A 14,339-nucleotide genomic window follows, 5' to 3' on the forward strand; every position below is an offset into this window, starting at 1 on the left:
TAGCGTGGTAAAATTGAAACGCACGAGCAATTAGGGCGGAAGTTTGATATCACGCCTTTGGCTCCACGGACGATTCCTTCTGCGCATGCCCTGGCTCCAAACTGACGTTTTTACATAACATGGCAGCGCTCATGGTCAGACATTTTTGGCTTCAATTCATTACAATGGAAGGAAGCGACATTGCGTCATCCATCTTTCTTACAGTCTATGATGTGCACTAGTACACCAAAAAGTGCCATAAAGGGGGTCGCATTCCCGACCCACAGCTCATGCCCCGCGCAGTGCCGCGTCGAGTCGCGTCTAGGACAACTCTGAGGTATTGCACACCGGAGGTGCACATTAAATAGCGCGAGCTTAGTCAGATAGCATCTACTTCAAAATGCAAAATATAAGTTAGCAGCCGATGTTAGTCGTTAATGATTTGGGACAAATATGATGTAATTTAATGTTAAACTATGTGAGTGGCGGTCTGTGGCAAGACAGGGATTTCAGCAACTTCCTGAGTCGTAAAACTCCATGTATGTTTTGAGGATATCGCTCTGAATCTGATCTCTATCAAAGGCCCTTCACAAAAAATTCAATCATTTTAGCTTTTTGCTCAAAATTTTGTATTTTTGAAGAAACCTACCCATATTTGTGAGGTAATAAAAAGAAAACAAATAAGGGTAAGATGAAACTTTTTTTTGAAAGCAGATGGTCTGTTCTTTCATTTGATATATTGTATGTTTATGTATGATATATATATATATATATATATATAAACATTTTCTGGAAGGCATTATACTTTCGTAAAAATCATAAAAAATGCTGCCGCTGCCTGGCAACTTTTTTCCAAAAACTGCTGGTGGGGAAAGAGTTAAACAAAAACGAATAAAACTTAGAAAATAAAAAAACAGATGAAAGATAAATACTATTTATTAGTGAATATACTTGTATATTACGTACCATTAACCTGCAGGGTGTGCGTCTGGAAAAGCTGTTCGTATCCATCTGCGTGGCAGGTGTAGTTGCCCATGTGCGTGGTGGTAATCTTAGTGATGTACAGTGACCCATCATCTCCAAAATCCTATAACAACACACAAAACTACCATCAGCATGACCTAACAGAGAGAACAATTATGACAGAGCCGAAAAATGTCACAAATCTGCAAACATCAGAAAGAGAGAGAGAGAAAGAGAATGAGTATGAAGGCAGTTATAAAACAAGGTAATCAATAGGAGCAGATTGCAGAGGACATTTACATAAGTTATGCTGCAGGCTGTCATTAAAGCGCTCTACACACCATTTATTTTTTACACAATGCAGTTAAAAAAAACGAATTAAAGAGACAGACAGACTGTATCAGGTATGTATACAGAGAACATACTTTACTTAAGTGCGCGCTACCCTTTATGCAAATTTGTACTGTTTAAAACTTATTTTAATAATGAGATAAGAAAATACAATTACTGTAAGGCAAACACAAAATGTACTACAAAAAATTTAATAAAAATAATAATAACTTAATATCCTGAGCTTCAAATAAGTCTTATCTTGTTTTGGGATGTTTGGATATTTTTATTGAACAACAAACACTGGTCATGCTATAATTTATTTGCATTGCATAGTTTATATTTAACACAGCACAACATCTATTATAAAAGCACAATTAATAAAGCACAGCAGTTTGGCTGTGTGCTACCAAACATCAATGAAAGACTCAAACTATGCCCATTATAGGTAAAAGCAAATAAATAAGCCCCTGTTGTCACCATATGTTCCTAATGAGTAACACAGTGGTACAGAGAAGTACATTTTTCAAATATCCACAAGACAAAACACAGAGGTCTCTGAATATGGAACAAATCATTTGAAAGTCTAATGACAAGAATGAGAAAAAAATGAGGAATAGTGCATAGAGCTGAAAGCAGAATCAGAGAAAAGGAAACGCTAACAATATCCAAACAAACCCAATAAAGATATTGTTACTCATTTACATGCCAATGTTTTTCCAAGGTCAACTAGCCTTAAAATAATGACTCGCTGACATCCTGACATCAAAAACTCTCAAGTGTTTCTTCAAGGACGATTCGGAGGGGTTCATTTAGATTTGATCAGAACGCGAAATCCAGATCAAGTTGGAATGATGCAACAATGAAAATCCTTGGAGATTCACTGTCTGATATCTCAAAGGACTAAGAAAACAAGATCTATTGCATATTCCAACAATTTCTCTGAGATACTGCTTAAGTACCCTGCTTCTCAGTTTATTTCCTGAGATCAGAGCCAAGAAATCTCACATCTCCAGTTGAGATCTCAATGTCAAACAATGCTCAGATCTGCCAACAGACAAGGTCTGCAATCAAAAGTCAAAGATTTTATTATGAACTGAAATTCAGCTTTGCTATATTGGAGCTTATATTAAGCTATTGCACAAATGACCTATGGTGGTGTTTTTTTTTTTTTTTTGCAGAAAACAGGCATTAGAGGAAATATCTGTGATCTGGCTGGCAGATTATATTTAGCAGTGTGAGACCATAATGATCAAATGGGCTTAGCTGTTTCCTGCTGATCTTAGAAGTTTTTGGCCAGTTTCTAGTTTAGTTTCGTATTGTTAAAAGTAAAAAAAAATCTTTTGTTTTACGTATTCAAAAAGCAGTGTAAAATAATTGTATGTGGCATTGATCTTGCACATCCAATGATGCAACACCCAGTAAGCACCATCATTTCCAGAACATAAATGCACACGATTTTTTCCCAGAATGAAAAAGTTTTTCATTCACCCTATACACTTGGATTAATGAGATGAATTACAAAGGACGAAATAAAAGACCTTTCTGAAGACAATGCTACTGTAGAATTCATCTGAAGGTTGTGGCTTGCATGATGACATGAAATGATCAGGGAATGCAGGAGACTTCAGGGACACAAATACATTTTCTGGTGTAGGTCACCCTGCCCTGTTGTCCTAAATGTTTGTATGTTATTCTGCAAAGCTACAGATTTTTAACGAAGCTTTCTTTTGAGTGTTTATATGACTCATGTGGGGTGAACGGTGAAGGTTTTAAAGATGAATCGTGGCAGCAAGAACCTCCTTCCTTATTTGAAGGGCTCTCACTGTCATCTCTGGTGTTGAAGATGCTACAGTTAGACAAACCTTTAGGCCTATACACAAACAATTATAATTAAAGTACAGAGCATGCACAAATGACTTCCCCAACTGTACATTTTATAACACTAAAATAATAACCTTAATCTGAATATTTGTGTGTGCACAAGGAAATTAGAGAGCTATATCACCAGTATCCATTAGCATTAAACAGGTTTCATCAAACTAAATCTAATTAACTAAATAAAAAATCTAACTAAATCCTGCAAAGCATAATCTGTTTAATGATGATGGATACTGCTATAATCCCGGTAATATACCAAAATAAATACAAATTCATTAAATGGAATGCATCAATAAACTTTTCTTATGGTATGTTACGAGACTTTTTGGGCAAACTATCCCAAAATTAATTTGTTAATTATTCCTTAAAGCAACACCAAAGAGTTTTGGCTCTTTGCTCCCCCTACAGGTTAGAAGCGTAATTGTCCATTACCCACTGTCATAAATACTGAGGCATAGCTGGCTCTGATTGGATTGTAGGTCTGCCGTAAAGCAAGTTTTTGTAGTATTCACTCGGACTACAGGACCACTACCCGACGTTTGGAAACTTCTTTAGTGCGGTTTTGGCCGATAGAGGGCTGCAAAGCGAATGTGAAAGTGCTGTTCACCCTGTTTAGAGTGGATGAACGACTGAAACTGTTTTGGAAGCGTTATTTTAAGGTAAAAAAAACTCTTTGGTGTTGCTTTAAACGATTGTATCCATCACAAAAGACTCATTTAAGATCTCTCGAGCATTTTTCCCTCAATCCTCATTTATACCGATGTAGTTTTAATCAAGTTAAAGCTGTGTTAAATGATGTTGTGCTGCAGTATCTTCATTTGACATTACAAAGCAATGATTCATTAGCTGGATTGGCAATTAAAGGGACACTGCACCTTTTTGAAAATATGCTAATTTACACTTTCCCTAGTGTTAAACATTTGATTTTTACCGTTTTGGAATACACTCAGCTGATCTCCGGGTCTGGCGGGACCACTTTTAGCATAGCTTAGCATAATCCATTGAATCTAATTAGACCATTAGCATCGCGCTAAAAAATAAGAAAAGAGTTTTGATATTTTTCCTAACTTTTCCTAACTTGACTCTTCTGTAGTGACATCATGTACGAAGACTGACTGAAAATTAAAAGTTGTGATTTTCTAGGTCGATATGGCTATGAACTACTCTCATTCTGGCATAATAATCAAGTACTTTGCTACCGTAACATGGCTGCAGCAGGCACAATGATATTACACAGCGCCGAAAATAGCCCCCATCTATTGAAAGTAACCAAGGAGACTATTTTCAGGCAGTGCGTAATATCACTACGCGTGCTGCATCCATGTTACAGCAGCAAAGTCCTTGATTATTACGCCATAATGAGAGTATAGTTCCTAGTCATATCTGCCTAGAAAATTTCAACTTTTAATTTTCCGTCGGCCTTAGTACACGATGTAACTACAGAAGAGTCCAGTTTTAAATAGGAAAAATATCAAAACTCTTTGGTTGTTTTAGCGCGATGCTAATGGTCTAATCAGATTCAATAGATTATGCTAAGCTATGCTAAAAGTGCTAGCGCCAGACCCCGAGAGATCAGCTGAATGGATTCCAAAACGTTAAAAATCTAATGTTTAACTGTAGTGGAGCTAGAAAATGAACATTATTTTTGAAAAGTGGAGTGTCCCTTTAAAATATATTATGAAGTTAATTGTGGCAGAACATTCAACTTCATTGAAAATGGAGAGACTTTAGTGACCTGCTTTGATTGTCTTTGATATTGTCTTATTTTTCTTTACTGAAATTCCATCTGGCATGGATCTCTTTGTTGAAAGTTTTACTTTAAGTTTCATTACTTCAAAGGCAAGGTTCAGCTGAAAGCACATTTAGATAGACGAAGAAAATTGGATTGAGCGTCGTATGATCTCACACCGTGTCATACCATCTACAAACAAGACTGGGGTGTGTGTATGAGTGTGTGTATTTGTGTGTCCCACTTTCGAGGCTTAATACGTTTATTGCCCTGAAAGCAATACCACTTGCTTTTCAACAGCCTTAACAAGACAGTTGATTGAAACACTTTCCAGACAGCTCAAATGCACACACGCGCACACACTCGACCGAAGGGGTAAAACTGGAGTGTGGCGGAGATGGAATGAGGTGAAAGGGGCGTGTCACTCACATTAATATCTTCGAGCTCCATCATGTTGAGGGCGTGGTTATTTCGTCTCCAGACGATCGGTGGCCGCTGGTCACCCGTGATGGCACACGTGAGCACGGCGCTTTGACCCACCGTTACCGTGGTAACGCTCAGCTTCTGGTCATCAGGGAGGCTGAGCTGATAGACCTCTGAGAAATAAGAGAAAGAAAGTGTGGTTTAGAAAGTGTGTAATTTGACGCGTATCAGCTTCGTTCTGACTTTTCCCAGTAAATCTATAAGACGTCCACGTCAGCCATTAAAATCTATTTCGAGCACACATTCATCCATTATGGCTAACAAGAAATGATTGCATTGTTTGACTCCTGTGGATTTTTTTTCCAGGTGTCAATAACGTGCAAACCTACATCAACCTGTGAGAACAAAGTGCTATCAGCTTTGTCAGTTTCCACATTACTGGTGTGGATTTTACTTCATTAAAAGAATAAACCACACGATAGACGCTTAAACAAGTGCATATGTTTTTCTTCATATTGCAGTTGTGTAAGGCCATCAATATCAGCTCTATGATGTTCTTGATCAATTAATAATTTAACTTTATTATGTACTTAGCAGCGACATTTTGCTAAAGGTGGTTGAACAATCCTAGTAAACATTTTCGACTTTAAATTTGCTCTTTGGGAAAAATATGAAAATAAAAGCATGCAGGTTTGAATCAACATGAGGGTGCAAATAAAAAGTGTTCATTTTTCAGCAATATGTTTGATCTCTGTACTTGTGTGTACAGTATAGTGTAGTTAACTAATATAATAATTAAATTAAGAGTTTAGATGCAAAACCCTCTAAAGGGGGTTGCACACCGGATGCGCAGCTCAGCGCTGCAAAGTGCTTCCCCGAGTTGTGTCTAGGACAACTGGGAGGTATTGTACATTGGAAGTGCACATTAAATAGCGCAAGCTTAGACAGATAGTGTCTACTTCAAATGCAAAATATACGTTAGCAGCCAATGTTAATTGTTAATGATTTGGGATAAATAGGATGTAATTTAATGTTCAACTATGTGAATGGCGCTCTGTGGCACGACGGAGTTGAGGCGCCACCTGTCGGCACCGGTTTGCGTATACTCATAGAAAACAATGTGTTACATTTTTTTTAGAACGGTGCTGCGCGGCGCTTCGCTGAGCTGTGCGTCCGGTGTGCGACCCCCTTAAGAGCGTGTGCAAGTGCCTCAGATGTCAGCGTGAAGAAGATAATTTTTGAGTCGTCGCTCTTATTAACTCTTTTAAGATTAATCAGGTCCCTGAACTTTATCTCTCTTAATAAATGTCAATGAAAAATGTTGTTAGTGAGTAACTGAAATGTCTTATTTTCACGAATGTCACTTTAGTCATTTTATCGGTATTTTACAAATTTGACTCTTTTTGCTGCCAAACCCTCGAAGTGCATGCAAACTTTTATGGCAAAATCCTCCACTTTTAAAAAAGTAAACATAGTAAACAAAGTAAACATAGTAAACCAGTCAAACTGGTCAATATTTTTTAGACTGAAAATATCAAATTTAAGTGATTTTGTGCATAAAACAAGCAAAAAAAATCTGCCAATGGGGTAAGCAAAAAAAGTTTGAACATTTTTCTTAAACACTAAATTCAAGAAAAATTGCTTACCCATTGGCAGATTGCATCGCAAACTTGTGTGGTTTGAACGATAGCTCTGTCGTTAGAAGCATAGTTCCTTGTTATTATAATATCTAGACTTACGTTGACCATGCTTTTGAACAAAATAAGCAAAATACATTTAGTACATTCTATATCCAATTTTCTAAATATGTATAAAAAAAATATTTTACGTCTTTAAAGGTCGAATACGTATAATTTTTACCACTAGATGGCGCCAAAACACAATAACATCAAATTACATTGTTTAATGACGCTCTGAAGCAGCGTGGAATTATGGGATTTGTAGTCTTTAACTCAACCGCTGATGGCCATCAATCAGACGTGAACGAGAAATCACGTTGATGGATAAGCTAATCAAGTCTTATAAATGTTGCGTTTGATGACATCGTTTATTCCATTATGTAAGTTTATATGTGATGTTCAAAACTAAATTATTAGTCATAGATGTCACAGTATTAGTCCAAATTCGATGGTTAACACAGCACAGAATTAAGTTTTCAATTTACAATCTACAATGCTTTTTTACATATTGTATTGACAGTACAACTCTTATTGTGAAGTGTCTTAAAATGACCATTTATATTGCTGTACAATACCTCTTGATGTGCATATCGTCCGCGGGAAGATGCGCTGATTACAGTCTACACACTAATGTTGTGATCAATATAATGGCATACGTTTTTTGAAGGGTTACAAAACAACTCACCCAATCGCGTAAAACACAAGCAGGATCAGAATCTCTGTCTAGTTAAATGTTGTCGCGAAGCTCTCTCCATCCAGATAATGCAACAACAAATTGATCCTCATTCTTTCTCTCGTTTTGTTCCAAACTCTTCTTGGGTCGTTTGGTTGGCCCGTACGCTTACGGGAGCTGTCTTTGCTGACACAACCAGCGGCAGACGGTAAAAGTAATCCATAAGTCCATAAGCAAGCGCGTAGCCCGACAGGCGCTAACGCATAGTTCCGCATTTGTCCACGACACTGGCTCGCTGCGTCCGAAAACTCAAGGCAGTGACTTGTTGCCTCGCTGCCTCCTGAGACCATGACTTCAGAGGCTTGAAGGCAGCGAAGGAATGAAGGCAGCGTGTTTGAAATATAAACAGAGAGCGCCTTTGTGATAACTAATCACATATTTGAAAACTGCAATACTAATTTCTCGCTAGAAATGTAATTAAAATGTGTAAAAAGTGAAAATATACGTTTATTTACACTAAATGTGTGCTCCAGTCGCTTCCTTGGCCGCCATTTTATTTTTTTGAATTCGACCACTGTTGTCATGTGGATTTTACGTCAGAAAAGGCATTGACAAAGGGTCACATGGGTATTAACGTCATTGACAGGAGACTGCACTGCCCCGTGTCCATGGAAATTTTCTCCTGATTTTCAAGTAGTTGAAAACATTACAGATATTGATAGTAATCAGCTGGACAAAATATATAACAAATATTTTACAAATTGAACCTTTAAGTTTGTAAACAGAATTAAAGTGCTGCATTTGAAAATTGCATGTGCGCAGTGCTACGAGTTTTAAGACCCTGGGAATCCCTAAGAAGAGTGACATAAGGGGGAACTTGCGCATTAATTAAATATCTTTAAAAAAACAACAGAAAACTAAATCAGGACAACAAAATCAGTTATCCGGTGCAATATACACTATTTATAGCAGTAATCTGTAATTAAATCGATTTGAACAGATTCATCAGTACTCCACCTCCACGTGACATCATCAACTATGTTGTTGAACCAACATGGTTCAAACGACGAATGTGCAACAAAGTTACTATGTTTTCAGGAAACAGTCTTGACAAGGTAGTTAGTTTCTCCAACTATGCATCATACTATGGTGGTTCAGCAGCGAGTTATGTCGTTGTTCGGGAAACGCACCCCAGAGCAGTGGGTCCCCTGCAGTTTGAAAATGACTGATCTATACTCTACTGATCTTTCACAAACCATTTTCTCTACATTTTCTCTGTCTGCAAGACGTTTTTCTCTTACTTCAGTACCTAAATATAATGGAGAACAAAGGTGCCTTTAGATGGCAGTCATTGAGTGACCTCACTGCAGTCTGACTATGTAGGCAGCATTTTAACTGAAACTCACCATCGTACTTGCAGACGCACACCACACACTTAAGATCCAGGAACAAAGGTTACAGTAAGACAGAGGCAAGACGTAAAAGACTTCCCAAATAAATGTCCTAATGGTGGTGTATTTATGAGCTCCATCAATCAGCTCAGACTCCTCGGGAAATCAGACAAGGATCTAATGCTCCACACTACCAACGTCGCTGTATTGCCCAGGGCAAAACTGAAGTGACTTTAAAATCTGACTCATAGCTTCACAACACTCTTCATAATGATCCTGATCGGCTTTGTGCTGCTTAACGCCTTTGTCTCCTGATAGCATTACCTAGTTGTTAAATTAAGATTTTAATGACGGCAGGAAATAACACGGCAGTTCATCACACAAACTTCTAAAGCTATTCGACTTATCATCGAGTTATAAAACGCCGGAGTGCAGTTATAATAGGTTAAGTGTTCAAAGATCTTCATATACAATTTCTTTGCTTTGTAACAGGTGCCAAACGCTTCATTCAACCTAATTAATCTAAAAGTCTCTACTCTTTACCTTTCAACAGAGCCGTACTGCGATCTAACTGAAGCCAGACACTCATAAAGGAGACAGCAACCAGCCTTTAATCCACAGACATCATAAGAATCTCATTAAAACGAGGCAGTGGAGAAATAAACGTTGAAAACTTCCCACAATGCACCGCGCACATTCATCTTCATTGATTTCATCTCTCTTACATGATCACGTTAATAACATCCTCAAATGATATTTTAGGTGTTTTAATTAAATTCACGCATAGAGACGCACACAAGTGGAAAACATAATCAGACCCAGACAAAACAAATGGGAACATGGGTTGGGATATCTCAAAAGATTATGCAATTAGCGATTCTGGAAATTATAACCAGCTTGCACGCAAGATAAACATGCCGCTTGCCTCGCGAACGGCAATTTTGCATTTCTGCACCGCGCTCTCATTTAAAGCTAATTTAGCAAATTAGCCGGCATTGCCTGTTTTTTATTGTGTTGCCCTCAGCTCTTATGACGAATAACAAAAGCGTAATTTCTGCAACCATAATTTAATGCCAAGATCGTTCTGCATGGTGCACTTTCTGTCTTTACGAGTGATTTCAATGCGACACGTCTATAAAACAGCTCAAGAGGTTTAACATAATAATATGTAGATGCATAAGGGAAACATATGGACTGAACAAATCTATGTTTTCCACATCATCAGTCTTCCTAATCACCTGACACCCGTGTTAACCAACCATTTTGTGAGACCCATGCCACATAATTTCAGATGTTAAAGGCAGGGTGCACAAACTCTGAAAGCCAATGTTGACATTTGAGATCACATACACAAACATGCCCCTACCCCAATAGAATTTGGATCTTCTTTTGATAGACCCGCCCCACACATCCAGATTCTATTGATTCTCACGAAATCCAGATTTAGAAGGTGTCCAGCATCACAATTTTTAAAAGCCCTTGAAGCCAATGTTTTTGCACATATAAGATTTAGGTCTGAACTTACTATAACCATTATTTTTAGAGGATTTAAAAATATTTCCTATATAATTATTTACATTTTTTAGATTATCATTATAAAAAATTATCATTACCGCAACATGATATTACATTAAATATATGCATTTACAAACTCATGTTTCGGTAATGACAACTAAAAAGTTGTCTAGGTACTATGACCAACAATTTTTTTTTTTTTTGAAAATGTTAGTTCATTGAGGGCTTAAACAATGATTAAAAATTGTTGCGGAGGATGAGAAAATTGGTCTTGGAAACATAAATATTCCTTATAATTGTCTCAACATTTACCAATGATGACCAAATACCACATGTTTCTTTACTGTAAATGTTTATAGTTTAACATGCACTGAAGCTTTTAATTTTTTAGATTTTTTATTATAAATATTTCCATGTCAAAGAACCCATATCCAGTTAACTTAACTCAAACCATTTAAGTTAACCGGTTGCATTAGACCATTTAAGTTTTAAAACACATACATTTAAGTACTGTGAACTTGAGTCATGTGCATTATGCACTTATATTTAAGTAGTGTAAACTTAAATATAAGTGCATAACTGCATATGACTCAATTTGTTTAAGTTCACAGTACTCAAATGTATGTGTTTTAAAACTAATGCAACCGGTTTACTTAAATGTTTGAGTTGAGTTTACTTTTAGGTTTTACAGTGTATCCCATAAATGTGAAAAAAAAAAATGGTTTGTATGATTTTTTTTGAAATCATTTGCAAAATAGTACATAAAAATATGTTTGTAACTGTATGCTTCTTATTTTGATAGCATTTACTTTTTTATCAAATTGTTTCATGACACCTCACAAGTCTAATTTCACAAGAATATATTATATACACTATATTGCTTCCAGTGAAGAACAAATCAAAATTTAAGTAATATTAATTGTTTGTAGCTCTCAAATTTTGTATCTGCCACAACAAGACATCCAAATGTGGCCTTTTTGAACACGAGCGCTAAAATAAAATGATTCAATTGTATTTTTAGGTCAGCTTTTTTTTAAAGTAACCGTCATCGAAAACTAATTTAAATACACGAACACTGCAATAATCATAGCACAACTGAAAACAGGTCTGTTGTGTGTACAGGTATGTGTGTAAGTAAAACACCATCTCCAGTTTTTAGTAATATCCTCCCTAACCATTCAATTACTCCCCTTTGTGTCTTAATAGATCTGGAATTTGCTCCGAGGTGAGCTACTGTGTTTTATTATTCCCTGTAGGATTGAAAGGGGCATGAATGTTTTAAAACAAGGACAGTAAGAAGCAGATGACTATGTGTTTGTAAATGGGACACAGAAAAAAGCGTGTCTGTAAATAGCAATGGTGTACAACACTCATAAGGTGTAAGCAAAAATCAAATGAGTGCAAACAATACACAAACAACATTATGGCACATAATGTCATTGCATATTATCTTGAGTCAACATTTGTGATGAATGAAGGTACAGTAAGAGGTTTAGCCCTCATTTACAGCGTGTGCAGCAGATGAGCAGATTCTCCCTTAGGACCAGAACATCTCTCACAGCAGATGAATTCAAAGTGAAGTGCACGGCTGAACCTTTAATTCAGTTTAAGGTCTTTCCCATTACAGAGTGGAGAAGTTTCTACTGCCAGAAGAGCTCAGTCAAACTCAGTAAAGAGAGAGAGAGAGAGAGAGAGAGAGAGAGAGAGAGAGAGAGAGAGAGAGAGAGAGAGAGAGAGAGAGAGAGAGAGAGAGACTACATTCACACAACAGCAGAATAAAGCTTTCAGTCCTGGTTAAGAGCAAAGAATATCCAGATCTTACGGGTTTGCAGGAGACTACAGCGATTTAACAGACTTTACTACAGTACAACTGAGACCCAAACACCTGAATCAGCTCTTTAAAATGCAGGAAGTGCACATAAATACTGGGAATATCTTCTGTTGTGCCTGATCTTCTCCAACTTTTACTTTTTGTAAGATAAATTGCAGTGGGTGAGATCATTGAAAAGGAATGATTGTACATTATGTATTTTGGAAATAAAATAATCTTACCGTCTGATTTATATACTGCAGGGATAATATCATGGACAGGTTAACTGGGACAAGTTCTGTGAATACAATGCAATCTAATTTCTAATGGCTAATTTCTATACATTTGTATAATCTTATTTGTACATTTTCATACCACCTGGTTTTACAGTACCCTACTGAAACTACACTCACCTAAAAGATTTTTAAGAACACCATACTAATACTGTGTTTGACCGTCTTTCGCCTTCAAAACTGCCTTAATTCAACGTGGCATTTATTCAACAAGGTGCTGAAAGCATTCTTTAGAAACGTTGGCCCATATTGACAGGATAGCATCTTGCAGTTGATGGAGATTTGTAGGATGCACATCCAGGGGACGAAGCTCCCATTCCACCACATCCCCAAGATGCTCTATTGGGTTGAGATCTGGTGACTGTGGAGGCCATTTTAGTACAGTGAACTCATTGTCGTGTTCAAGAAACCAATTTGAAATGATTCGAGCTTTGTGACATGGTGCATTATCCTGCTAGATGTAGCCATCAGAGTATGGTCAGAAACAATGCTCAGGTAGGTTGTGGTATTTAAACGATGCCCAGGGGACTAAAATGTGACAAGAAAACATCCCCCACACCATTACACCACACACCAGCCTGCACAGTGGTAACAAGGCATGATGGATCCATGTTCTCATTATGTTTATGCCAAATTCTGACTCTACCATCTGAATGTCTGAACAGAAATCGAGACTCATCAGACCAGGCAACATTTTTCCAGTCTTCAACTGTCCAATTTTGGTGAGCTCGTGCAAATTGTAGCCTCTTTTTCCTATTTGTAGTGGAGATGAGTGGTACCCGGTGGGGTCTTCTGCTGTTGTAGCCCATCCGCCTTAAGGTTGTGCGTGTTGTGGCTTCACAAATGCTTTGCAGCATACCTCGGTTGTAACGAGTGGTTATTTCAATCAAAGTTGCTCTCTATCAGCTTGAATCAGTCGGCCCATTCTCCTCTGACCTCTAATATCAAAAAGGCATTTTCGCCCACAGGACTGCCGCATACTGGATGTTTTTCCCTTTTCACACCATTCTTTGTAAACCCTAGAAATGGTTGTGCGTGAAAATCCCAGTAACTCAGCAGATTGTGAAATACTCAGACCGGCCCGTCTGGCACCAACAACTATGCCACGCTCAAAATTGCTTAAATCACCTTTCTTTACTATTCTGACATATTCTGACCATAAATATATAAAATTTTTATTTTTCATTAGTAAAATGTGTCGCACACTGGACGAGAAGCGCAGCACTGGGTAACGTCGTGTCTAGGACAACTTTGAGGTATCGTACACCGGAAGTGCATATTAAATAGCGCAAGCTTAGTCAGATAGCATCTACTTCAAAATGCAAAATATACGTTAGCAGCGAATGATAATTGCTAACAATTTTGGACAAATATGATGTTATTTAATGTTAAACTATGTGAGTGGCGCTCTGTAGCGCGACAGGGATTTGAGCATTGTTCAATGCAGGCGCCGCCGGTGTGCATACATTTATAGAAAATAATGTGTTCTGCTGCGCTTTTCGTCCGGTGTGCGACCACTTTCAGATTACAAATAGTTGTCAAATATTGTCCTATCCTAACAAACCATACATCAATGAAACGCTTTTTTATTCAACTTTCAATCTTAATTTTAAAAAATGTACCCTTATGATTGGATTCGTGTTCTAGGGTCACATATGTGTTTGTACAACTCA

At 37.4% G+C, this 14,339-nt stretch overlaps 1 protein-coding gene across 2 annotated transcripts in view; it reads right to left on the reverse strand.

The window, feature by feature from the left end:
* fstl5 (follistatin-like 5) overlaps positions 1–14,339 on the reverse strand; it is a 150,904-nt gene that overhangs the window by 45,469 nt on the left and 91,096 nt on the right. For both annotated transcript variants that reach the window (XM_065273979.2, XM_065273980.2), the window contains exons 7-8: positions 5,312–5,478; positions 946–1,066 (exon numbers count right to left, since the gene is read on the reverse strand). In XM_065273979.2, the coding sequence (XP_065130051.2) occupies positions 946–1,066; positions 5,312–5,478 (288 nt within the window). The remainder of the gene's footprint in view (positions 1–945; positions 1,067–5,311; positions 5,479–14,339) is intronic.

The sequence above is a fragment of the Paramisgurnus dabryanus genome, chromosome 16 (assembly GCF_030506205.2).
Source record: "Paramisgurnus dabryanus chromosome 16, PD_genome_1.1, whole genome shotgun sequence".
NCBI classification, from domain to species: domain Eukaryota; kingdom Metazoa; phylum Chordata; class Actinopteri; order Cypriniformes; family Cobitidae; genus Paramisgurnus; species Paramisgurnus dabryanus.